General features: G+C 53.2%; 1 protein-coding gene across 2 annotated transcripts; it reads right to left on the bottom strand.

Moving 5' to 3' along the window:
- Positions 1 to 158: 158 nt before the first annotated feature.
- On the bottom strand, positions 159 to 23,448 carry LOC138733330 (receptor-type tyrosine-protein phosphatase mu-like). Of its 2 annotated transcripts, XM_069880430.1 has the most exons (29): positions 23,194 to 23,446; positions 16,132 to 16,314; positions 15,358 to 15,585; positions 14,147 to 14,389; positions 13,529 to 13,771; positions 12,799 to 13,089; positions 12,305 to 12,402; positions 11,571 to 11,763; positions 11,251 to 11,362; positions 10,863 to 11,109; positions 10,576 to 10,615; positions 9,938 to 10,043; positions 9,693 to 9,760; positions 9,263 to 9,405; positions 9,035 to 9,122; positions 8,356 to 8,426; positions 7,898 to 7,934; positions 7,374 to 7,471; positions 7,099 to 7,215; positions 5,867 to 6,024; positions 5,653 to 5,788; positions 4,810 to 4,959; positions 4,534 to 4,633; positions 3,924 to 4,003; positions 3,345 to 3,479; positions 2,799 to 2,924; positions 2,066 to 2,223; positions 1,670 to 1,805; positions 159 to 1,049 (listed from the first exon to the last, which is right to left on the bottom strand). In XM_069880430.1, the coding sequence occupies exons 1-29, from the start codon at positions 23,288 to 23,290 to the stop codon at positions 975 to 977; spliced, it is 3,957 nt and encodes a 1,318-aa protein (XP_069736531.1). In that variant the 5' UTR covers positions 23,291 to 23,446; the 3' UTR covers positions 159 to 974. The 2 variants fall into 2 exon arrangements, with proteins under 2 accessions (XP_069736531.1, XP_069736530.1); XM_069880429.1 differs by lacking the exon at positions 159 to 1,049 and having other exon boundaries at positions 1,063 to 1,805; positions 23,194 to 23,448.
- Between the last annotated feature and the right edge of the window lie 661 nt (positions 23,449 to 24,109).

Below are 24,109 nucleotides of genomic sequence, written 5' to 3' on the forward strand. Positions count from 1 at the left end.
ATCCGCAAAGAGTGATGTCCTTCAATACATATCTTGAGCAGAGGCATGTTCTGCACCCATGCTATAGCCAGAGCTGACAGACATGTGCTTTCAGTGGCTTTGCAGCCCCTGTGCGAGGCTAAACCTGGAAGAAAAGTGAAGATCAGAGACCACTACTATCACAGCCAGCACAGAGTCTTTATTGGTGAGACACAGAACAGAGCCATAGGGCAGGTCTTGGCTCTGAGGGCCCTTTCCCTTGAGAGCAAAGGCAGAACCAGTCTCTGCTGTGCAGCAGCTCGTGCTGTAAACCCATCAGGATTTCTAGATTGAGCCACTACAATTTGGGATTGCCATGGTCAAGTCAGACAGTTGGTGAGTAAGACTCCCTGGAGCAAGCAAGACTGTTACACCTGGATCACCACTAGGAAGACAAAGCTCCAGGAAGGGATTGTGTGGAGTGGTAAAGACCATGCTAGCTCTACGCGACTGTGTATTGACCCTCCCTTGACTTTTGTTTGCCTTGGGCTTCATGTTTCTCCCAAAGCAGGAGAGTGAGCCTGTCCTCCTGAGCTCCACAGATCTTGCAGCAGTTTGATGTTTGCCTAGCAAAACACTGGGTGTTCACTCCACCTTCCCTGGGGCTCCCTGAAGGGACAAGGGAGCCTGGATGGGACAGCTGTTTCTCTTCATCCCTAGCACAGACAGGTCAAGTCCTGCTGCCTCTGCTCTGGTCTGCAGACTCGGGCTGTGATCCTACGTAAGTTCCAGTGCAAACTCTGGGCAAAGGGTCAGGTTCCCATTTCAAAGGCTGACCACAGTTCGGAGACACTCCAGCCTGTGCTCTCCAGCTGCAGAGGACACTTACGCTATTCAGGGGAGTAAAGCATCATGGGGCAGTGCACTGCTCTTATCTCCTCTGGTTTCCACTGTTACTCATGGATGACTGTCAAGAGAGTCAAAGTCCTGGCCAGAGATGGGCTGTGGCCGTGCATCTACTTGAAATTCCCATAGGTTTCAAATGAATTCAAATAACTGAGGGCTAGTTCATAGCAGAACCCATATTGTTCCTGTGAAGAGAAGGATACATGTGAGAGTCTGGTACACCATCACTCGCAGTCTGGGAGACCAGACCTGCTTGCCAACAGCTTCCTTTGGAAGTCAGGTGCAGGTACAGCTCAATCTCTTCTTCCCATTTGGAGCCCACCTTCCCTCCCAGAGGAATCACAAGCATGTCCTCCAGTAGCTGGGGGCTGGGCTACACCAATGCTGGAGCCAGCTTGTCTCCAGAGGACACCCTGCATCCATGGCATGAAGCATCAGCTGCTCACTGGCATCCAGGGTGCTTAACCTCTGATGGCTTCTAGCACCCAAACTGGGTAGTGAGGTGGGTGCAGGACAGGTACCTGAGCCCCCATCAGTGCAGCCCCTGCTGAGCAGGCCAGGTCAGCGCCAGAAAGGAGCAATGCAGCCCATAGGATGCCTTGGTGCCTATCTCGTTCTGCAGAACCTACCCTGAGCAAGCAGTTATGTCCCACTGACAGAAAACAGGGCTTTCAGAAGTCTCATCTGGCCCTACTGGGCCCAGGATGATCTGAGCACAGGGGAGCTAGGGCAGCTGCTGGGACATCCAGGATATGGCTCTTGTTCTGGTGTTGCCATCTCGACTTGGCTTATAGTCAATACCTACCACATCTTTAATCAGCTGTCTTCGCCGCCTCTTCAGCATCCTTACCGCCTGGGATACATCTACCATCCCTTCACTTTGGATATGCTCGCACAGGAAACTAGCAGCACAGAAGATCCCGCTCCGGCTGGCACCGTCCCTGTGGAGAAGGGCAAGGGGAAGGTCACTTGCTCTGGGATCACCTGGCAGGGCTGAGCCTCAGATGTGTCCCACTAGTCATGCAGGCTCTCACAATGACCTTGCCCATAGACTCTCCACCCAGCCAGCCTCCACAGGGAAGCTTTCCTCCCTGAACACAGCTGAAGCTGTGCAAGACAGAGCTGTGACCCAGGTTCACTGATGCAGACTGGACTGAGCCAGCCCTGTGCCATGGCTGCTCCCCTGAGGGACATCACTCACGAGCAGGTGACGAGAATATGTCCATCTTGGCTCTGCCGATGGTGTGTCTCCACCTTCCCTAGCAGGCTGATGATAGTGTCAGGGTTTGGGGGAAGATGCTGATGCGTGGGCCAGTCCTTCAGCTGCCAGAACCGGACTTCCAGTGCAGACTTCTTGGGCTAGTGGGGAAGAAAGATGGTGGGTTGGACAGAGAAGAAGCCCATTGGCATCACAGAGGGAAGGGACAGACAGGGGGTGTCCCTCCTGGTTCAGCCATGCACGCTGGATCCAGGGAGCAGCTCCACAGTGGGATGACCCAGTCCTACACTCTGCACTTCTCCACTCTGAGACCACAGATGGACAGAGCACCAAATAAGAGCTGAGTATCAGGTGCAGCTCAGACTGATGCCAGTCCAGTGCTACATGTAATAGCTGTCATCTGTGAGCCACCACCAAGACACAGACTCTGTCTACAGCTGCTGTCCTCCAGGTTAGGAAGGTATGCAAATATATCTCTGCCTTCTACCTCTGCCTGCAGCCTCACCTTCTTTGGACCAACTGCTCTCCCAGGGAGAAAGTCCCTGCTCTGCCCAGTGCCTTTTTGGGACTCCACTGGATCTCTCTGACAGTTGTGGCCTCTGCCACCCCAAGCTGTGATCTTGACCCCAAATCAAAGCTGCCTGATGCTGGAGCCTGCCCTGTCCTCCCAGGCCTTGCAAAGGCTGCTCTGAAAGGACAAGTGCAAGGAGCCCACCTGCTGGCTGTTGGTGAGGGCAAGTGTCCAGGCTGTGAAGCCCTCTCCGAGCTCCTCTGAAATGAAGTGGACGTGGAAACGGCCGTAGACATCTTCGCCCTGGGTGGGCCAGAACTCCACATATGTCTGGGATGGAGACACAAAGATATCGTGCACACGGCCCTGACCTGCAGAGCTCAGCATCCCACACAGGTGTGTTCACAACAGCCTCTCACCCATAAGGCAGTGTGCATGTGGGTGCTCCGCCTGCTATTTGCTGGGGACCAACCCACGGTGCTGCAGACAGAAAAATAACACCCCTACAGACAGAGCACCTGGACAGGGCTAAGCAAAACCCAAGGAATGCTCTCTTGCTCTGAGACTGGGGACACCCCACAACTGTAGTGCCACGGAGGGCTGTCCTCTCAGGTCTCTCAGGTGCAGCCCACAAGCTTGCTGTGGGCTCCTGCAGTAAGCAGGCTCTTGTAGGAAGAGCTGTGTGGGGGCAAAGGCAGAAAACACGCTGCCTGGTCTCATGGGGAGTCAGGAGAAGGGAGGGCTGCTGACCTTGTCCAGCTCCTGCAGCTGGTTCAGCACAACAACTGAAGTGCAGGTGTAATCCCAAACCAGAGCCCAGAAATCCACCAGTGTGGTGCGGAAAGGCAGCTGGGTGATGATGAGTTTGTCCTCCTCAGTGTATGTCTGGAAAACATGCCAGGGTGTTGGGTGAAGTGGTAACACAGTCCAGACCCTGAGGGCCCTTTGAGAGCAGGAACAGCTTTCTACCCCACTTCAGCCAGGACTCTGCAGGCACAGAGGCAAAGCCCAAGGAGACAGAGGCCACCCCAGCCCTGCTCACAGCAGGCTTGCACCCCGCTGCCCCCTCAGCTCAGCCCACACAGGCTCTGATCCCAGCAGGCAAAAGCCAGTGGCTGTGCCACAGCCTGCTGAGCTTTCTGTGTAGTCAGGGCTTGGGCTGATCAGAGGGAATATCTCCCGGCAGCAGGGCTCCAGCCTCTGGGAAGCAGTCACTGTAAAGGAGCTACAGGGCTGGGACATCTCCAACCAAGGTGGTAAGGTCTAACCCCACTCTGAGCTGGGGTGCCAGGGGCATCTCTGCTGCTCCTGCTGTGGCTGGAGCCTTACGTTGGCAAAGACAGCATTGATGTAGCCCGGTGAGCCATCTGCATTCAGTGAGGACATCAGGATGGGCCGACAGGAATCCGCTGCAGAGACAAGGAACAGGGAGAGAAATTGTCATCTTCTCCCTGCACAGAGACATGGGGCTTTCTCTGCAAATGGTGGGGTCAGGGTGGCTCCCTGCAGCACGGGCTGGAAAGCCATGGATGAACAGGTGACGCAATCCCTGTGGACATAAAAGCCCAGGATTGCCTGGCACAGGATGTCCCAAACCCCATGTACAGAGAGGCACAGCAAGTCTGCCCTGCTCATTGCTCTGTGATGCCTCATCTGGGCTCCTCTTCTAGGATGGACTGGACCCAGCAATGTGTTTATTGCAGGTGTAGCCCATGGATGCATGCCTCCAGCAAGCCCAGAAGGAAGAAGGGATGGGATCTTGTTCCTATGGAGGGACCAGCCTAATCTATACCAAGCAGAAAACATCAATTGGACCTTGGGCAGAACCTGTCAGTAGCATGGTGCTGGGGAGGGAAGCAGCAGGTCAGCATTGTCCCTCCACTTTGCTCTCAGGCACTGGGTTGCAAAGCAAGGGGTTGCCCAGACTTGTCATCAGTACCCGGCAGGATCCCTGGCTTGCGGTTCTTGGGCTGGTTGCTGGGTTTCTCAGCTTCTCTGCATGGTAGGAGCTGGAAGAACTCGGAAAACTTCTGCAGGGCCTGTAGGGATGATTCAGCCAACCAAGTTCTGCCTGTTAGCTTCTCCTTCAGCCACCCCAGAGAAATGTTCCCCCATCTCCATCCCACAGCTGAGGAGAGGAAGGGAGCAGTAGCAGGGAGGCATCACAGGCCAGTCCCTGCAGCAGCAGACCTAGTACACCAGATCTTGGAGGTACCTTGAACTCCTTCTCAAGGACATTGTTGTGCCTCAAGGCCCCAGCTTCTCGAAGACACTGAACACGGCTGGCAATGTTCTCCACTGGGACTCCAGTGCTGCTGCAGAGCAAGCCTTCGAGGAGCACCTCATACAGGAAGGTATACTGCTCCTGCATGAGGACACGGGTCAGCTGCACAGTCTGGAGCAGCTCCATGAGGAGCCCTGGGACTCCAGACCAGCTCACTGGCATCGACCTGTGCTGGGAATGAGCCAGGTCCATCCTTCACCTTCCTGCTGTGGGATCCTGAGACCAGTTCAGGCAGCCCTGCTCTGAGAAACAGTCAGCAACTGCAACAACCCAGACAAAGCCACTTCGGTCGGTGGTTTAATGCTCCTTTTCAGAGCAGATCCCTGCTCTGGAGAAAGAAACCCTGAAACCTGTGGACCTAGTTAGTCCTACAAGAAGCTGGATGATGCTGCCCAACCTAGTTTCCTCCAAAAGGTCTCAGCACTGAGCAGACATAGAACAGTCCAGAACATATCACAAGGACAGATACCATAAAAGCCACAAGGATAAGTGGGATCTCATTCATGCTCCTTGCCTACGAAACAGCCCTTCTGTATCAAGGTAACTGGTGCAAATGAATGCTGCTGGCACCTCAGAAGGTCTCAGGGAACACACATCCCTACTAGGTTTGGACACAGTGTTAAAAACAAGATCCTGCAGTCTCCATCACCTGACAGCTCCAGTCCCTGTAACCACACCACAAATGGCATGGCTGGTGTGGCTTTGCATACCACACCCCTGGGAAAGGTGGGAAGCAGACCCCCAGCCTGACAGTGTGCAGGTAACTCTCCTTACCTTGGTCTGCACCATGCTGACCCGCTGCTCCCGGAGCCTCTGCACGCAGCGAAACACATCCACCTTGTCCTCGGCCTTCCCCATCTTCAGGAGGAAGTCCAGGGCGATGAACGTCCCTGTGCGCCCGATCCCTGCACTGAGGACCCAGAAAACTGGGTGTCAGTGGTGACCCTGGCAGCCTTGCCCCAGCACCCATGCGCTCCCAGCCCAGTACCTGCAGTGCACCAGCACAGGCCCGGCAGGTGCTTCCAACTTTCTCTTGTTCACCACCTCCACTAAGCACAGGAGCTGGGCAGAGTTTCTGGGGACCCCATGGTCTGGCCACAGTAGGTAATGAAACTGCTCCACCACTCTTGGGAGAGCACAACCTGCCTGCAAAGAGGGTGACATGAGTGGGAGCAGGGAGCAGGAATCAGCTTGCAAAGTTGTGTGAAGTTATTGCATGCTAACAAGTCAGAAACAGTGGAGAAAACTTAACTTCAGAGGGGTACCAGCACGCAATGCTTCACCTAGCACCTTCACTACAAGACCGCTCCACCACAGCTCGGCAGACAGCAAAGGGCAAATTCACCCAGCACGCTGCCAGGCAGTTCACTTTGTTCTCTGCTTCCTCATGCTGGGAGAAGGGAACTCAGAGCAGTAAATGCAGCTTCAGCCTTAGAAGAAACAATACTAAAACTCACAGCACAGTGTTCCCAAAATAAGGCATTTCCTAAGTCTGGTATTGCAGTGATGTGAATGCCGTCACTTTTGTTACCAATCCACTGTGCACTTTTCCCTAAATGTCACATTCTTGTGGTCTGAATTAATGAACTGCTCTGTGCCACCATCAGGTGGCTCTTGCAGCTTTATATTTCAGCTAGAGATTACTTTGGATAAGACAAGACAAGAGTATGCATAACTCAAACATCTTTATCTTATACCTCTTCTCCCCTCCTTGCAGCTCCTTCAGTTTCTGCTTATTATCTGAGGTATGACTTCAGCAGAATCACCCATCTTGAGAAATGTCATTGTCTGAGTTACCTTAAACCATAAACAATCTGTTCAGGTTTAGGAGCTGCAAATGACTACGGAGCTTGGATGGGAGCCCTCTGCAGACTGGCCCAGGTGGCACGCAGGCACCTGCCCTGTCACCCTGAGTGTACAAAGATGCTTGCATATCCTTTGTGACCATCTCATCCAAGCCCTCAAGGATGCACCATCTACCCACGTGGCAACAATTCAGACTCATATGAGGTGTCCATGGGAGCCGACCAGTTGTCTTTGCCTGGCAGAGAAACCTGGGTCAGATGCCCTGGTATGGCATCCTGCAACTGCAATGCTGACACCCGACAGTGCTGGAGACCAGGCAGGGTTCCATGTGGTATCTCTCAGCAGGCAGTTCCTACCACTTGCTGAAACTCCAAAGCGTCCTGCATTCCCATCTCAGCTACATGCCAGGCTTACCTTCTTCAGGCAGAAGCTGCGTGTGACAAAGCCTGTGGTGGTCCTGGTGTTGTTGAGGGTCACGGTGAAGTCCCCATAAACCTGTTCCTGCTCTGGCCAATACTGCTCACACTTGGTCTGTCAACAGCAGTGAGACTGCTAAGCAGTAGCAAACTCACGAGCTGCTCTCTGCTTGCATTGACAGCTGCACTGGGAGTGGGGCAAAGAAAAGCAGACAAGGAAGCGGGTGCTCTAGGAAAGCCTGAGCTGAGCACAGGCTGAGGTGGTTTCTCTACCTTGTTCTGCTCCACTAAGCCTGTCAGCATCACAATGATTGAGGTCTTCTCCTGCCAGACCATCTGCCAGAAATCCACCACTGTCCCAGGCAAGGGGCCTTGGAGAAGAAGAGGAGAGTCTTGTGCCAATGTCCAAGCTGTGAGAAAGTACCTGTTCCCAGGTACGGCTCAGCTGTTCCTAGGCTATGAGCAGCTCTGGCTTTCCCTCTGCCTGGGGACTAACACTGCACAGCCTGGGCACAGCAGCACCTGGCATGGCTTCATCACCCACATCAGAAACTGGGACAAAGAAGAGGGAGGGTATGTGAGCCCAGCATACATCAGGGATTCACTGCCAAACTGTCAGTGAGGACTTCCATGCCCTGCAGAAGCCCTAATTACTGTCCAAGACAAAGGTCCAGGAGACACAGGGCTTTGGATTGAGCCAATAACCATTCCTAGGCTGCGGTCCCAGCTCCCTACTCCCCAAAGTGCTCAGAGTAGGGATTGGCATCTCCTGAGCATGAGGGCTTGGGAGGACTCACCTTGAGCTGCAATGAAGAAATGAGGACTCCGGTAGCTCTGTGGGGGAGAGGTTCGAACAACTCTAATGACATCGGTTCAATGTTTAATAGGGAATGAAATAAAGAACCCACCCCTACAGGTACCAGAGCCCAAAGCCCCCAGCACACTGTGTCCCACAGTATCATTCCTGGCCAGTGCTGAGAGTGGGAACTCAGGGGCTGCATTTTTGCCCCTGTCCCCTCACACAAATCTCTTTTTGGAATGTGAACCACACACAAACCTAGAGTACGCTGGGCAGCTCAGAGAGGACACAAGGAAAGCAACATCCCAAGATCCGCCAGCAACTGAGTGCAGCAAGAGCCTGACTTGCAGAACACCCATGTGAGCTGGATTGTCCACACACAGTTCAGCCAGGGACCTCTTCTACCCGGACTAGACACCTCTGCCCCTCCTAGGGTAGCAATTCCTCGCTACCTACATCCACATAGCTGGCATTGATGTAGCCGTTCCCCATGTCAGAAGGCTGCAGCACTACACGGCAATGATCGTCTGAAAGAGAAGGGAGGTGGGAGTTGGTAGATTGTCTCTCTGAGGCAGAAACGAAGCAACTGTGTAAGGAGAGGGCTGTATTTTGGGAAAGTCTAGGACTGTCTGCACGCCAGGCCTCAGGACATATTCAGAGGTAAAGAACAGCTAATGAGAAAAAAGGTGACATGGCACAGTGGGAAATGCCACGTGGTTTGGAGGAAGAATGTTAATGCAATAGCCAAATGTTCACATCATGTGGGGCTCAGAGAAGCTTTAATTTTTGATAGAAAATGGGTCACGCCCTCTGCTTTCCCACAAATAGCCACCTCTGGATGGGACACAGCAGTGTTCAGCAATAACAGACAGCAGGAACAGGAATACAAGGAAGAAGAGTCATTAAGTTGGCAGGGGAATTTGGGGAGCAGAACAAGGATTCTCCAATGGGATATAAAACAGTGGGGCCAACACAATGATTTTGGAAAATCCCTCTGGCTTTCAGTGGCCACAGAGGAGGAGATCAAGAACTCAGCATAGATGAAGAGATGGAGGGGCCCCTGCACCAGCCCAGCACCACATGCTGCCCACCCTCCTCCAAGTGCTTGTACCGAACACTGCAGAGCTGCGCTTACATGGGATGATGCTCTTGTAGCGGTTCTTGCTCTGATTACTCAGCTCCTTCCCAGCATCACAAGGATGTGACAAAGCAGAGGACAGTTCCTGAAGAGGAAACATACAAGCCCACTCTGCATCAGCACGAGTTCTGGGGCTGGCCAAGGCCAACTGCATGCCACAACCAAAGCAGGGGTGAGGGCTAGATGGACAGCACAGCCAGGTGGGAAAGCACAGCTACACCAGACCTGGTACTCTCTCAGACGCCCAGCCCCATGCCTGTCAACTGATTCCTCCTCTGTCTGCTCTGCCTCTATTTCTGCTCTCTTCAGCTTCTTCAGAACCTCCAGCAGTTCCTCCACAGGGATCTGTGTGTTCAGCTTGCATGTACCTATGGAGATCATGAGGCCAGGAGTTTAGTGAGAGGTAGAGTGACAGCTCAGCCTGGAGCTCTGCAGCTGGGAGAGAGCTGGCATCACAGTGGTTGGGAGCCCACCAAAGCCTAGACTGTCCCTCCCCATGCAGGTCCCTTTCTCCTGGGAGATGCCCCTTTCCCTGTGCCAAGCTCTGATTTCCTTGTTCCTGCAAGGACCTTACAGAGTCTGTCAGCATACTACTTATGCTTTTAACAGGTAGCCTGGCCAGACAACGCACACAAGGCTTCTGCTTATACTGCACCTCCTCGGCGTCTTCTCAGGGGAATAGTACTGTTGTTCTCCGAGGTTTTTGATCTGCTGTACTTTCGCCTGCAAAACAGCAAGTCAGGCCTGTAGATCAGCAGAAGAGAGAGAGAGGAGAGGCTGTTGGCCATGTAACAGCCCTGCCTCCCACCTTGCTTTGTCTCAGGGTCCACTTGGACACTCCCTGGCAGTGCAAGGTACTGGCTGCCTTGCAGGGAGCAGGAAAGTCAGGCACGTACTGACCTGAACAGCACAAAAAGCAGCAAAATCCCCAGTGCCAAGAGGGCAACAACCAGCACAGCAGCAATAATCACAGTCATCCTGCCCAGCAGAGGACCTGACTCTTGTCCTGCAACCAGCAGAGAACAGACTCAGTCTTCTGCACAGACTGAAACAGGTGTTGAGAGATCCCATAGGGGCATGGGGTGAAAAACAGCTTCCCTCATCTCCCATACAGGCTTGGCACTGGGGAAGAGCTAAGACAGTGCAGAAAGAGCAGATGCATGCTTGGTGTGGGACCCTACTCCCTCATCCTGACTGCCCCAGGCAGGGCCACAGCCGGGTGAGTTGTTTGCATTCTGGGGCTGCACAGGCACCAGGGGAGCAGTAGGACTAAGACGCAGTATGTGGTGAAGACAGGGATGATGATGCACAGTATCCAACTGCCATCAGTGATAAACCAGACCAAGTGGCCTAAGGTTGCCCAAAGCCCATCAAACATAGATGTCCTCAAGATCCAGAGACTTCCATGAAGACAGAAGCAGGACAAGACTCCAGTGCTCCTGTGCTTGACCAGCTACTCTCCATGGGATGCAGCCAGGCTAGGAAAAGGGAAGATGTGGGAGAGAGGCTTAGGCACAGGCAACAAGGAGCCTACTTACCAAGAGAGAATCTGTAGCAAATGCAGGTGAACTTCTCTATCTGTAGGAGGAAATGAGAGGGAGAACCCACTGCCTGTCCTGGGGTCCAAGGGCTCCCACCCACAGCCACCAAATACCCCGGCTGTGGATGAGGAGCCTGGAGACACAGTCCTGCCAAGGCATCCTTGCTCTCGATTCAGAGTCCAGGAGCAGAGCACATTTGGCACTGCTGCTCCACATCAGTGGTGAAGCAGAGCCCATCAAGGCTGCCACCATCCCTGGGGAGCAGAAGGCCCTGCAAAGGGTACCTGCGGTGAGCGGTGGACGAGGCGCAGAAGGGCAGTGTAGTCCCAGCCCGGCTGGAGGGCAGCATTGTGGTAGCCCTGCCCGCGGGTCCCGCTGCCCAGCACAAAGGCCATGGGGGCACTGAGGTTGAGCACAGCAGCCAGGTAGGGATGGGGCTGCTGGCTGGTGTTGAAGGACTGTGGCTCCGCGGAGCAGGTGCCTTCCACTGCTGTGCTATTGTGTGTCGCAGCCACGATGAGCTGGTGCTCCCTGCAAGGCAGGGCAGTGAGAGGGTCAGCAGGGATGGGGACGGGACAGCAGGATTGGGGTGGCTGTGGGCAAGCACTGCCAGAGAGGAAACCCATCTTGGGGCTCCCTCTGGAGAGAAGAGTTGCCGGAGGCTGCACTCACCTCACTCCTTTGGGGGCACGGACGATGGGGTGGAGAGGAAGCACGGCTGTTCCTTGGGATGGGGAGACGTCATGGACACTGCGGCAACTGATGCCAGGAGGATGTGGAGTGTCTGGAGGGGAAGATGTGGGGAACGAGAGCCAGTGGGCAGCACAAGAGGGGCTGTGGGGAGCAGGGGCAGCCCTGGGCACTGCCGGCTGCAAAGCACAGCTCCTCTGTGCCCCGGCTCCTCCACGACGGCCAGGAGGTCACTAAGAGCTGCCTCCACCAGGGCGCACGCTCTGGCCACCCACGAGGGAACAGGACACAGCGAGCCCTACCCGAGCTGTTGGTCTGGAACTCCCACAGGGATGCAGCCCCGGCGCCAGCAGCTGTGAGACCCTGAATCGTCACCACGTAGCTCCTGTCAGGGCTGTACTCAGGCAGTGGGTGCTCAGTGGCAGAGCTGCTCAGCCGAAGTCGTTCCATCTCCAGGAAGCTGCCGTTCTGCGTGCTCCTCGTCGTGATGTTCAGCTGGGAAAAGGAGACAAAGCTGGAGGGCAGCAGATCCAACCTGCCCCCCGGGAACCTGCTCACAGCACAATGAGACAGAGCAAAGCAGCTCTGCAAGCCTCCCTTTCTCTGCACCTGCCCCAGATGTGGAAGGCTCCCAGAGAGGGACCAGCAGGAGCCTTGGCCCCATGCGTGGACCTCAGAGCAGACAAGAGGAGGACAGGAGGAATTTGGAGCCAACATCCAAGGTGTCAGAGTGGCTATTTCTGTGAGCAAAGGAGCAAGGCTTTGTCAGGAGCTGACGGCAAGAGGGAGGTTGTTCATTTCAAGAGGAGTTTATGCATGTGATAAGTCCAAGGACAGGTTGCTGGAATTGTCTTGCAACACCTCAGGAACTTTGGTGGCACCTCTTTCAAGAGGAGCCCTGAATTTCTCTTTCATCCCACAAGACATCACACTTTTCCCTTCTTTACTCTCCTCTGGGCTGCCTGCACAGAGCACCAAGCAGAGAGGTGCCTGGCAAGGGGAGCAGGATCAGAGGGAGCCCTTGCTTCCCAGGTACCTGGTATCCAATGATCTCCCCTTTGCAGGAGGGCACAGCCTCCCACTGGATGGAACCTGTGCTGGGATCCAGCCACAGCTTCTCCACTTCGTCTGGCACTGGAAGCAAAGGAGGACAGGGTCACGCATGAAGCCAGTGAGGAGAATCTGAGCCGCAGTCAGGGGGCAGGCAGCTCTTGGCCCAGGGGATGGACTGCAAAGGGGCTCCCAAGCAGGGTTTGTCCCCACAAAGGCTGCATGAGCTGCAGCAGCAGCAGGAGCAGCATCAGTGTGATGAGGAGATGGAGAGGGAGGAGGGGACGTGCTGTGCTCCAGGGCCCTGCAAAGCCCCTTCCCCTGAGCCCCACAAACTCCAGGCAGCCCCAGTGCAGGACCATCAATGCAGGGAGTGGGTGATCAGGGTGAGCTGCTGGGTGAAGGGGAGATTTATCCATCTCCCTTACCTGGGACACAGCACAGGACTGTTTCTCCTCTCCTATACTCATGTGCACGTACCTGCTTCCGCTGTCGTGAGGAGCTGTGTGTACAGGATTGTGTCAGGGGGCAGGGAGATGGTGACATGGTAGAGAGTGTTGGGTTGCAGTCTGGGACAGGTGAATGTTCCCTCCTGGCCACGTAGCATCTCCTCTCCCTTCACCTCCTCAGCCTCACAAGGAGGGATGGAAAGTTCTGCCAAGCGGCACGTGGCCCGCATGTTCTGGCAGGCATCAGGCACCTCACATGTCCAGTTCATTTTGATGCTGGTGCTGGAGATCTCCATGCTTTGGGGGACAACCTGGAGGACCTCTGTGAAGGAAACATTGCAAGAGGTTCACTCCCTTCTGTCCCCGTCCCAGCTGTGCAAGGGTGGGACCTTGAGGTTCAGCAGGGACCAGGGCACCTCTGTGTGCACCTCAGTGATGGACCAGATCCTGCACACCCAGCGCTCTGCCCTGGCTGCAAGGGCAGCTCTGGCCACTGTCCCCACCCTGATCCTGATGCCTGCTCCTGCCAGGGCCCTCGGGGACTGGGGTTGGTACCAGCCTCATCCCCACCAACGCTCTTCTGCAGCCCCAAGCAAGCACAAGGTGGACTCTGGGGCTGCCTCAGCTCTGCCTTCGGCAGCACACACCATTTCCCCAGGCAGGCAGAGAGCGTGAAACCTCCTGTGCTGGCACAGCCTGCCTCTCCCTGCTCAGGAACTGCAGAGGAGGGCAGCCAGGACAGCTCCTGATGACTCCCTTACCGATGCACTCCACTCTGGACTGAACGCGGATCCAGGCACCACTGCTGTTCATTCCCATCCATGGGAATATGGATGCAAGATTCCAGGGGCTGTCGGGCTGATCTCCCCTTGCACACTTGATGCGGGTGAAGGACGGCTGGGACCCTGCAGGACAGCTCAGCACCACTTCCTCATTGTCCTTGTAATTCTCCTGGTTTGGTTGCAGATGGGGATATGGGCTCGACCAGGGCTTTTTGCATATTCCTGGCAAAGGGGAAACTGGGGTTTAGTTGGGTTGGGATGTGTTGAGGAGGGGTGGCAGGAGCCTTGTCAGCAATCCTCCCAGCCCCTGAAAGGGAGAGAATATGATGCCTATCTGCCAGGACATTTCAGCAAGGCTTATTGAGTGGGGGGCTCTCCCTCTCCACTGCTCAAGGATCACGGCAGGAGTTGCCAGCTCCTCCAGACAGCAGCGCCTTGTCTCTTCTCTGCTGTCTGGGCTGTTCTCTCCGGCAGTTAGGACGGGCAACTCAGCACTAAGAGAGACTGTGGCAGGCCTGCTGCTCAACCAGGCTACATACGCCACAACCAGCTAAAGAGGGGGAAGGAGAGAGGAGACACAGGAGAGCTGCTGCTTACCAATACACTTTACAGGGCTCTCAATGATCGTCCAGGCACTTGGGCTGCTCTGGCCCCACCAGACTTCTCCATAGACTGGTTCTCCAGAATCCACTTGCAGAAATTCCCTTGCACATTTTACCAGGGGGAAGGATGGCTCGAGACCTCCAGGGCAGGTCAGTCTCAGTTCTTTATTCAGTTGATAATGCTGCTTACTTTGCACAAACTGGACTCTTGAATTCCACAGGGGTTTGTGGCACTTTCCTGTAAGAGAGAAAGTCTGAGAGTCTTTCTCAGGGATGGGGAATACTGAGGCAGGAGAGGGATCACGGCTTAGCTATGACCGACTGTGGTGTCTGCATTCGACACTACGAGGAGATGAAAGGCCCCCCAACTGCAGGAAAGAGGTGTGTGCATGGACTTGGAGCCCACAGGAAGGCAGATATTGTGGTGGGAGTCTGTTACAGACCACCTAGCCAAGGAGAAGAGGCTGATGTGCTCTTCTGCAAACAACTAGGAGAAGTCTCAAGATCACTAGCTGTTTTCCTTGTGGGAGACTTTAAGCTACCAGATCTCTGCTGGAAGTACAATGCAGCAGAGAGGAAGCAGTCTAGGAGGTTCCTGGAGTGTGGAAGACAACTTCCTCACACAACTGGTGAATGAGCCGACAAGGGAAGGCGCCCTCCTGGACCTGCTGTTTGTGAACAGGGCAGGTCAGTGTCAGTTCTTCGTTCAGTCCGTAATACTTTTTTCTTTGTGCACACTGGAATCTTGAATCCCACAGGGATTTGGGGCACTTTCCTGTCAGCAAGAAAGTTTGAGAGTCCTCCTCAGAGAATGCTCAGGCATGAGGGGGACCAAGTCTTTGTTATGATTGACAGCAGTGTCAGCATTCAATAGCACAAGGAAACACGAGGGCCCTCAAGTACAGGAAAGGAGTTTGTGCATGGACATGGGGGTGACAGAGGACTCAAGGAGAGAGGTGAACTGAGGGGCAGGATCTGGCCTCCTCCAACTTCCCCACGGCTGCAGCTTGGGAATTGACTGGGAGGAGAGGCAGGGACAGTGAGAGAGCCTGCCCCACACTGAAGCTTTCTGTCTCTTCCCATCCTAAAGAATGTTCCCAAATAGGGCCCATCTCTCAGCTGTGGCCAAGATGTCTCATGGATATGACAAGATGTTCGGGGCTCCTCCTTGGGGAGAAGCATGTGTAGCAGGGGACCCCCACTTACCTGTGGTGCATCTCAGCTTCTCTGTCACCCCATGCCATGTTCCCCAAATGTCCTTCACCTCCCAAGCATCTTTCCAATCTGGAGATGTCCGTTTTGCACATCTGATCACAGCAAAGGGTGGAAAGTCCTCCTTAAAACAGCTCAGTGTCACCTCTTCATTGAGCCCATAAAACCTCTGGTTTGGGCTAAAGTGGATCTTCGAGTGCAGCCGGGGCTGCTGGCATCCCTCTGCACAGAGGAGAAGCAGCGTGTGTAAGCAAGGTAGGAAGGGGCTTGCCGTGGGGTCTACTGCCCTGATTTTGACATTGTCCACCTTTGGCCACTGTGTTCAAATCCCTCTGGGCAGTCTAGACCGTAGTTAAGGGTGGCAGCGGGTCACCCCAAGAGCACTCCCATCCATGCCTACCGAGGTGTAGGTGTCCCCTCTCAGGGTCCATCTGGGTAAGGCTGACCAGGGACTCAGCTCCTCCCAACCCTCCCACAGAGGTCCCTCCACTCCCACCACCATGGCCGCATGCCCACTCACTGTTTGAAGGCAAGGGGTCTGTTTGAAACCCCCAGTGCTGAGACCCTTCTTCTTGCCTTTGAAAGCCTTCCCAGGAGCACAGACCCTGGCAGCTGCCTGTGGCAAGGTGCTGAGACCAAGGGTGCTCTGGCACTGCCAGGACAGGAGGAAACCCAAGACACCCATGCCCCCTGCTGTCACCCAGGTGGGGCTGAAGTCACAGAGGGTTTGATGCCAGCTCTGGACCCTGGGGCCAGAGTTGTGCTTACCCTTGCAGGTGGCATTCCTGTTCCACAAGGGATGAGTCCCATTGGAAATGCATCTGATCTGGGGGACTGATGGCACATAGTTCTCAGCGCAGCTCAGCTCCACCACATCATTCACAGCGTAGCTGCTCTGCTTCGGTTTAAACTGCAGCATGGGGTTCCCGTCAGAGGGAGCTTTACATCTTCCTGTGTGCAAAGGCCATGAGGATCACTAAATCACTCTGCACTCCTTGTGCAACAGGCCAAGAGAACGGAACAGCTGCATCGTCTCAGCCAGAATAAGCTCTTGCTAAATAAATGGAATAAAGTCCCACCAGACTTTCAAATCAAGCAAGAACTCTTTCAGGCAAGTGAGAGCTACTCACGAAGGCATTTTCAGCGTTTCATTTTGCATTTCAGGGCCCGTATAGTGGGTGTAGAAAGTTTATTCATTGATGCGATTCCTTCTTGCTTAGAGACACAGCAGAAACATGAACAGTCGTTGCTTCAAAAGTGGTTTGTGGGGCCTGATCTCAAGCAAGAAGCAGTTTTAGGGAATGAAACCCCTCCAGTGGAGATAGCCTTAGGAGCCAGGGCCTGTGAGGGACATGACTAACCTCTGCCAGCCTGCTCCAGTATTGACCTTCAGTGCAAACAGGGCTCCTTGCTTTTCCTTTTTAAGCATTTCCACACATCCTAGTAGCTATTACAGTCCCTACAGTGTCAATAAACCCATCTGCAGCTCTACATTGCAACCTTCAGGTCAGAAAATGAGGAGGGAAAGAGAAATTCTCCATCATGTGCAACCTGGTGTGCACAGGTGCAGATTTGGAGCAATGTCTGAGACATCATCTTCCTACAAACAGTGATAGTCTGCTAGTAGGGGTGGTTACAGACGTATGACAAAGCTCTGCCTTGCTCCTAGCACTCTCTGAGACTCATACCAAAATGTTTAGTGTCTTTCATGTAAAAAAGCATTTGCTTTCTACATGAATGAATGTCTCTAGAGGTTTCTGGCCTTACATGGTGCTTCCTTACAGAGGCCAGAGGTAATGCTAGGTTTAAAAAGGCCATGTCTCATGATTCCTGCCTTAAAGGCGTGATATGGTGCAAAATTACTGCAGTACAACAAAGAGCTGGTCTTCATTTAAAGTTTATGATTTTTTTTACTAAAAGTTGAAGCTTCCACATGTTGAAATAAGGCATAATCCTTTGTCAGCGTCATCAGCATCTTTTCCTTTTTCTTTCTTTCTCAGGTTAAAAGGGCCAGGTATAGGTGTAGCTTTGCACCAGGGCTTCCTTAGTGCTTCTGTCAGTGTCTGCTAGGAGGGTGTGGCAGGATGCTACTGCGATCCCTTGTCGTTCCCAGTACAGCATCAGGCAAAGACAGATATGCGGTTTAACAAGGCCAAATGCCGGGTCCTGCACTTGGGGCACAACAACCCTGTGCAGCTACAGACTAGGAGAAGTCTGGCTGGAAAGCTGCCTGGAGGAGAGGGACCTGGGGGTGTTGGTTGACAGCAACTGAACATGAGCCAGCAGTGGCCCAGGTGGCCAAGAAGGCCAACGGTATCTTGGCTTGTATCAGAAACGGCGTGGCCAGCAGGTCCAGGGAGGTTATTCTCCCTCTGTACTCGGCACTGGTGAGACTGCTCCTTGAATCCTGTGTTCAGTTCTGGGCCCCTCACCACAAGAAGGATGTTGAGGGTCTGGAGCGAGTCCAGAGAAGAGCAATGAAGCTGGTGAGGGGGCTGGAGAACAGGCCTTATGAGGAATGGCTGAGAGAGCTGGGGTTGTTTAGCCTGGAGGAGTCTGAGGGGAGACCTCATTGCTCTCTACAACTACCTGAAAGGAGGTTGTGGAGAGGAGGGTGCTGGCCTCTTCTCCCAAGTGACGGGGGACAGGACAAGAGGGAATGGCCTCAAGCTCCGCCAGGGGAGGTTCAGGCTGGACACTAGGAAAATTTTTTTCATGGAGAGGGTCATTGGGCACTGGAACAAGCTGCCCAGGTGGTTGAGTCACCTTTCCTGGAGGTGTTTAAGGGACAGGTGGATGAGGCACTGAGGGACGTTCTTTAGTGTTTGATAGGAATGGTTGGACTCGATGATCCAGTGAGTCTCTTCCAACCTGGTGATTCTGTGATTCTATGATATCTGAAACACACTTCTACAAAGAGCACACGTGTCCCAGAAGTGTGTCAGTGGCCACATTTGCCCTTTGCGAACAAACACTACACAGGTGAGCCGTCCTGTAGGCAAACCCTCTTGCTCCCTCCTTTTACCTGGCTGTGCCTGCAGAGCCCCTTGCAATACCAGCCGGATGCCTGTAATCTGCAACTTGTCCTTTCCCGTTCAAGCCCTTTGAGCCATGGGGTGGTCATCTGCCCGCCTTTTTCTCTTTGCCACAGGCTCCCCTGTGCATCCCCAGATGTGCCCTGTCATGCTCATGCTCAGGACAGGCAGGGGCTGGTACAGCACCCAGACCCAGGCTGGGCATAGACAGCTACCCAGCCTGGGAGAGATAAAAAAGGGCAGGCAGAGCCCACAGCTCTTCCCTGTCCCACAAGGAGCAAGTGCACTAACCCCAGAAATCAGTCTGGGAATTAACACTGTCTGACAGAGGGATGAGTTTGGCAAAACGAACTTGTTTGCCTTGCAAAAGGTAGTGCACACCAGCAAGACAGCCTGGGCAGCTGTCAAAGCCTATTTTCCTCCTGAACACAGAGCACTGTGCTACCAGGGCCTGTGCCATCCCAGCCAGGGCTTGCCTCCTACCCACACCCCTGGTGCTGCAGAGGATCTGGAGACATGCAGGGTGTCACAGCACCAATATCATCTACATTCAGGCATCTGCAGGTGCTCAGAAACCTTCCTGATGGCATTTCTGATGACTGCTTGAGAATAAAGCCTAGGAGTCTCTGCTTCCCTGCAAAAGGGAGAAGACACTTTCAATCCATATCCATTTTTTGCCTCAGGAACATTGCTGAACAAAATTCACTTCAACATCACTCCTCCAATAAGCCCAAGCCTAGCAGGTACGTGATAACCACTTGAGATGCACTGGGAGAAATTAATCCATGACTGCTGGGTGCAGCTGAGATGCACAGGCTGGGGCAGACACCTCTGTCCTTGCCTTCTTTCTTAGACTTTTTCCCCTGTGACTCGGTAATATTTGCCATGGGAGAAGAGCTCCTTGGAGCAAAAAATCCCCAGCTTTGCTCTAACCCAGAGTGGCTGTTTGTGTGCTTTGGTGGTGGCCATGGCAATCTATGTGGCACACCTAAGTCAGAGGGTATCAGATTTGCACTAGGCTGGAACTCACTTTTGCAAAGGAGACAGATGCCCCTGCCTGTGAGTGGAGGGACAGGACACTGCTGGAGAAAGGAGGTGGCTCAGAGGGACAGGGGAAGGAAACAATCAGCCTCTAGCCTTGCAGAGAGTGACATCCAGGACAGTGAAGAAATAGTCATCAGACATTGTTTTTTACTCTGTATCGTGTTATTCAGGCAGCCGCCCACAGGCCCTCCACCCCCGATTATAGGAAGGAGGCTGAGATGGCAACTGAAATTTCAGCATGGAAAATGTGGTGTAGATTAGACCAAAGAGGTACTTCTTATAACATGCAATGCGTACTCAATGCGAAACGGAGAATGCTGAATGTCTAGGCAGGAGGCATAACAAAAGCTTAATCTATTTATTTGCCTCATTTAGTCAGAGATTAACTGTTAAGTTTTGGGTTTCTTTTAAGTTGATGCTAGTATGTGAATATAGTCCTTGTTAATATTATTTAATACGCATTAATATTGTAAGCATTTTACAGAAATATCTGGACTGCCTGTCCCTGCTGTAAAAAGACTCCTGATTCCAGCAGGCAAAATAAAGCCCCAGCATGCCTCAGAAGCAGATGCTGAGGAGGATCAGGAGAAAGGAGAACTAGATGTGCTGGTAACTCAGGTCAGGCTCCTAAGTTTAGCCCTTTGATTAACAGCAAAAGATTTTCTTACATTGTATTATCTCAGACATGAAGAATAAAAGACAAAATCAAATCTAAGAAGCAGCAGGCAAAGTTCTATTCCTTTACCACAGCAGCTCAGCAGCTGATAGGGTTGACAGCAAAGCGCACTGGAGTCTTGCTGCATTTGGTGCCATGTGCTTGCTGAGAGAAGCTAAGAAAAGCAACCACTGTTTCCACCAGTGGATAGTGGTATTGCAAGCCATTGAGGAGATATGCAAGGGTCTTAAAGTATCTTGTACTCATCTCTAGCAACCAAACTGCTGAGCGGATCTTTAAGGGTAATGGGCAGTGTGAGGGTGGGGAAGGGGCAGAGATCTTGGGGCTACGCTGCTTGGGAGCAGTGTCAGGGAAAGGAGGTGGTTAAGCAGGTCACTGAACAATGAGCTACGGGAAGAGAAGAGAAACATCAGGACTTCAACCTATACTGCCCTGCCATGCAAAGGGGCATCTGATGGGGTTTAAGAACAGGAGGTGAAATACTTGTTTCCTGAGTCTGTGCTCTAGTAATGGAAAGTGGAAGTACAGTGGAGCAAACAGTTCACAGACCCAAGGGTGCCCAGACCCACGGGATTTACTCCAGGCAGCATTTGAAATTCAAGCCCCACTAACACAAAACCTTTTGGTTGGAGTGTGGTCTTATTTTACCTAGCACCCTCCTACCCACCAGGTGTTGCAGCTATGTTCCTAGTTACAGCTCCTTGTCAGCTGCTAATAAATCACTGTGTAATGTTAAGCAAGGCTGATGAGAAAGGAGACAGGGCCAGCCTGCATTAGAGACCCTGCCTCTCTAGGGAAAACATAACCTAGAAGCTTCTCCAATTGCCTCCCAAATGCATGGAGACAGTTAGGGGAAGAAGCTTTTGTAGAGGTCAGGCACCTCAGGGGAGAGCAAAACCCTGTAAAAGAACACACCAAGACAATCAGGTTACAGTAGGACAATGAGACAATGCACCCTGCTTATTGCACAATGCTTCTGTGATGGAGTGAGCAAAGCAGCAGTGCCCTGCTAGCTCACTCTTTTACCACATACACCAACCACATCCTGTGCCTGCAGTTGCTCTGCCTTTCCCTGCCCGCACCTCCTGCTTGGCACTGGGATATGACTCCACCACCTGGCCTCGTTTTCGTGGTGATTAGTGGGCCCTATGACACATGGCCATTCCTCAAAATTATGGCCATACCATGCCTATGAATTTTCAGGCACCGATGCTTCTGGTTTTCAGTGCTGGAGGTGGGGTGGAGGGAGCGGACTGAGTGGGGGAAGCTGGCCCTGTGATTTTGGCATGCAGGAGCTCTGCTGAAAGAGGATAGCCCCACACTTCCCGGCACCCTGGTCCTCCCAGCACGGAGGGCTTCATGGGTGCCTGGAAAGAGACAGTGAAGTGCAGTGGGAGCAGCTTGTCCACTGTCCCCACTGGGCTGTTGCCCCTCCCTGATTGTACCCTACAACTGTCCGGATCACAGGACATGATGCTCAGGGATCCCTGGAAAGGGGGACCCTTGAGGCACAACCTGTTCCCATGGGCTTCATCACTGCTTAATGGCTTTATTCTGACCCTCTGTCAGTGTCTGCCCTAGAGAGGCTTATTCCACACTGACGGGGATGGGAGGGACCCTCCTGCCCCATCCTGGCCATCCCCTTTGTCCTGTGTCTCAGTAAGGGAAGGCCATTGATACATTAGGGAGTGACTTTGGCACAGGACCTGCGGAGGAATGAGCCCATGTGCTGAGGATGCTGGCGCAGCTTCACGCACGGCTGGGTGCGGCTGCCAAACGTTTTTGTCTTGGTTTCTCTTTTCACAAACACCTAGGTGCAAACTCAGCAATACCAGCTCTGTCACAGATCCCTCCAGGAATGGCTGGGTGGCCAAAATGTGCAGCGCAGACCTAGAGTCTGCTGGCCACTTGTCTCCATTGCATTCCACTCTTTCCCATCATGCATGGTACAGTCAGGTGCCAGCCTTGGTGTGCACCATGCAAACAAGCTGGAGAGCCATGTTGGGCATGGTTGCAGATGCTGGTCTCGAAGGACAATGTCAGTGGGGGATCTGGGAAAGGGTAAGCCACTCTGGGCAGGAGAATATCCTCTGCTGCAGGTTTAGCCTTTGGGCTTTCAGTGACAGCATGCTATGCTCATGGTCCCTGCAACTGCAGGAATACTTTTTCCCTGGGAATGGGCTCCTATGGCCCATATCACAATGTACAAACCCTGCCACCACTTTACATCAGCAACTAATGCTCCTGGTCCCATTCTTTGGCCTCTATCATAGATATGGTCCTTAGTCAGCAGATTTCTCTAGACTGTGTAAGCCCAGACACATCCCTCCCATGGTTCAGGACAACAAGAGTAGATGCTAGAGCAATGATTTTCATCACAGCACAGTATTCTTTTAGAGAAACACTCCAATTCAGACAGTTACAGAGCAACGCAAAGTCACGGCCCCAGAACCACAGCTCAAAGTCCCGACAGTGCCATGCTGGACTGATTCATCAGTCTTCTGGGAAGTCAGAAAACATGTGAGCCTGAAGATACCCACTGAGTCTCTGCCAGACTGGAATTGTGCGATCTGTCTAGGAGGAGACCAGCAAAGCTCTAGAAGTGCCCTGCTCCTTTGGCACCAAGAAAGCCTGTTAAAAAGCAGCCCCAGAACACCATAACTCTTGCCCCACGGGGTCTCCTGAAAACACAGAGGTTCAGCTCATGGCTCCTCAGGTCTTGGTTGGGCACCAGCACCCATCTCCATTGCAGCGAGGCTGTGGCAACTATACATTGTGCAAAGAGAAATGGCCACCTGCTGCTCCCAGGGTTGCTGTGTACTCTGTAGATGAGGGATGCGGCTTCTGTGGAGGTTTTCCCAGCGCACTGAAGTTTGCTGCCCTCCAGCCCAAATGGAACTTCTCCCCACCACAACTAGACTTATGCCTGAGTGTCTTGGGTCCTCGTGTGCATATCAGCTCCAGTCCTATCTGGTACAGCTACAGCATGCTGCACACGGTAGAGGTACACAGCAACCTTGCGACAGGAAAGCAGTGAAACCATTTCTTGTGGGGAGAGGAGCAAACACTTCTTACCTATTTCCTGGATTTCTTCAGAGATGTTTGGATCTTTCTCCTCCTGCGCTGCCAGCAGAGGTGCGAGGAGCAGGAGAAATGTCCATTGCAGAGCCATAATTGCTTATGGTCCCAGGGCAGGTCTGAGGTCTCAGCCCTGCTGGGTGCCTCACAGCACGCGTGTCGGGCTGCCAGAAGTGCAAGCATAGAAAGGAAACAGGCACGCAGAGAAATCACAGATGGTGCAAGTTGCTTCCTCATTGGAGAGGGAACCTCCGCCAGTGTCAGCAGTGCTTTCATTCTTCTTTTCTGCACACCAACACAGCTTCACACCTCTTTTGCAATCTTGCTGCCCTCTGATCTCTTGTCTGAGAACCAAAGTTTTCAGATTTTCTGGCAGGAGCATCTACTAGCCACAACAGCTGGGTTGTCTCCTCCCGCAGCACAGATCTCAGATGTCCTAGAAAGATTTGTGAACTGTGCTGTTTTGTGACTGGGGTTTTGCAGGGAAATGTTTCTTCCATACTTACACAGTAAAGCCAAACAGAGATGACATCAGGACAGCATTTTGTTACTACCTGATAAGGATTGTGATAAAAAGGACTTCTGATGTGCACTGATGATTTTGATTAGCTGACTGTGAAAGCTGTGGGTAGAAAAGCCAAGGTTTTGGCAGAAATGGCTGGGTCCTCAAGACTGGGCTGAGAGTGAATTCTTGGGAACAAGCTGATGAGAGCCCTTGGGACATGGAGCCCAAGAGCAGTGGCAGGTTGTGTTACCAGTTGTGTTGGTGGGAGTGGAAATGATCACGAAGAGGGGAGAAGGCAGCGTAGACATGGCAGTGGACAAAGAAAGACTGCCATTGAGCCTTTCTGTGTGGCTGGAGGATGGTGACACTGGCCACAGCAGCAGAACCGAACATTAGAGGTGGTCCAAG

The sequence above is a fragment of the Phaenicophaeus curvirostris genome, chromosome Z (assembly GCF_032191515.1).
Source record: "Phaenicophaeus curvirostris isolate KB17595 chromosome Z, BPBGC_Pcur_1.0, whole genome shotgun sequence".
Taxonomy (NCBI): Eukaryota; Metazoa; Chordata; class Aves; order Cuculiformes; family Cuculidae; genus Phaenicophaeus; species Phaenicophaeus curvirostris.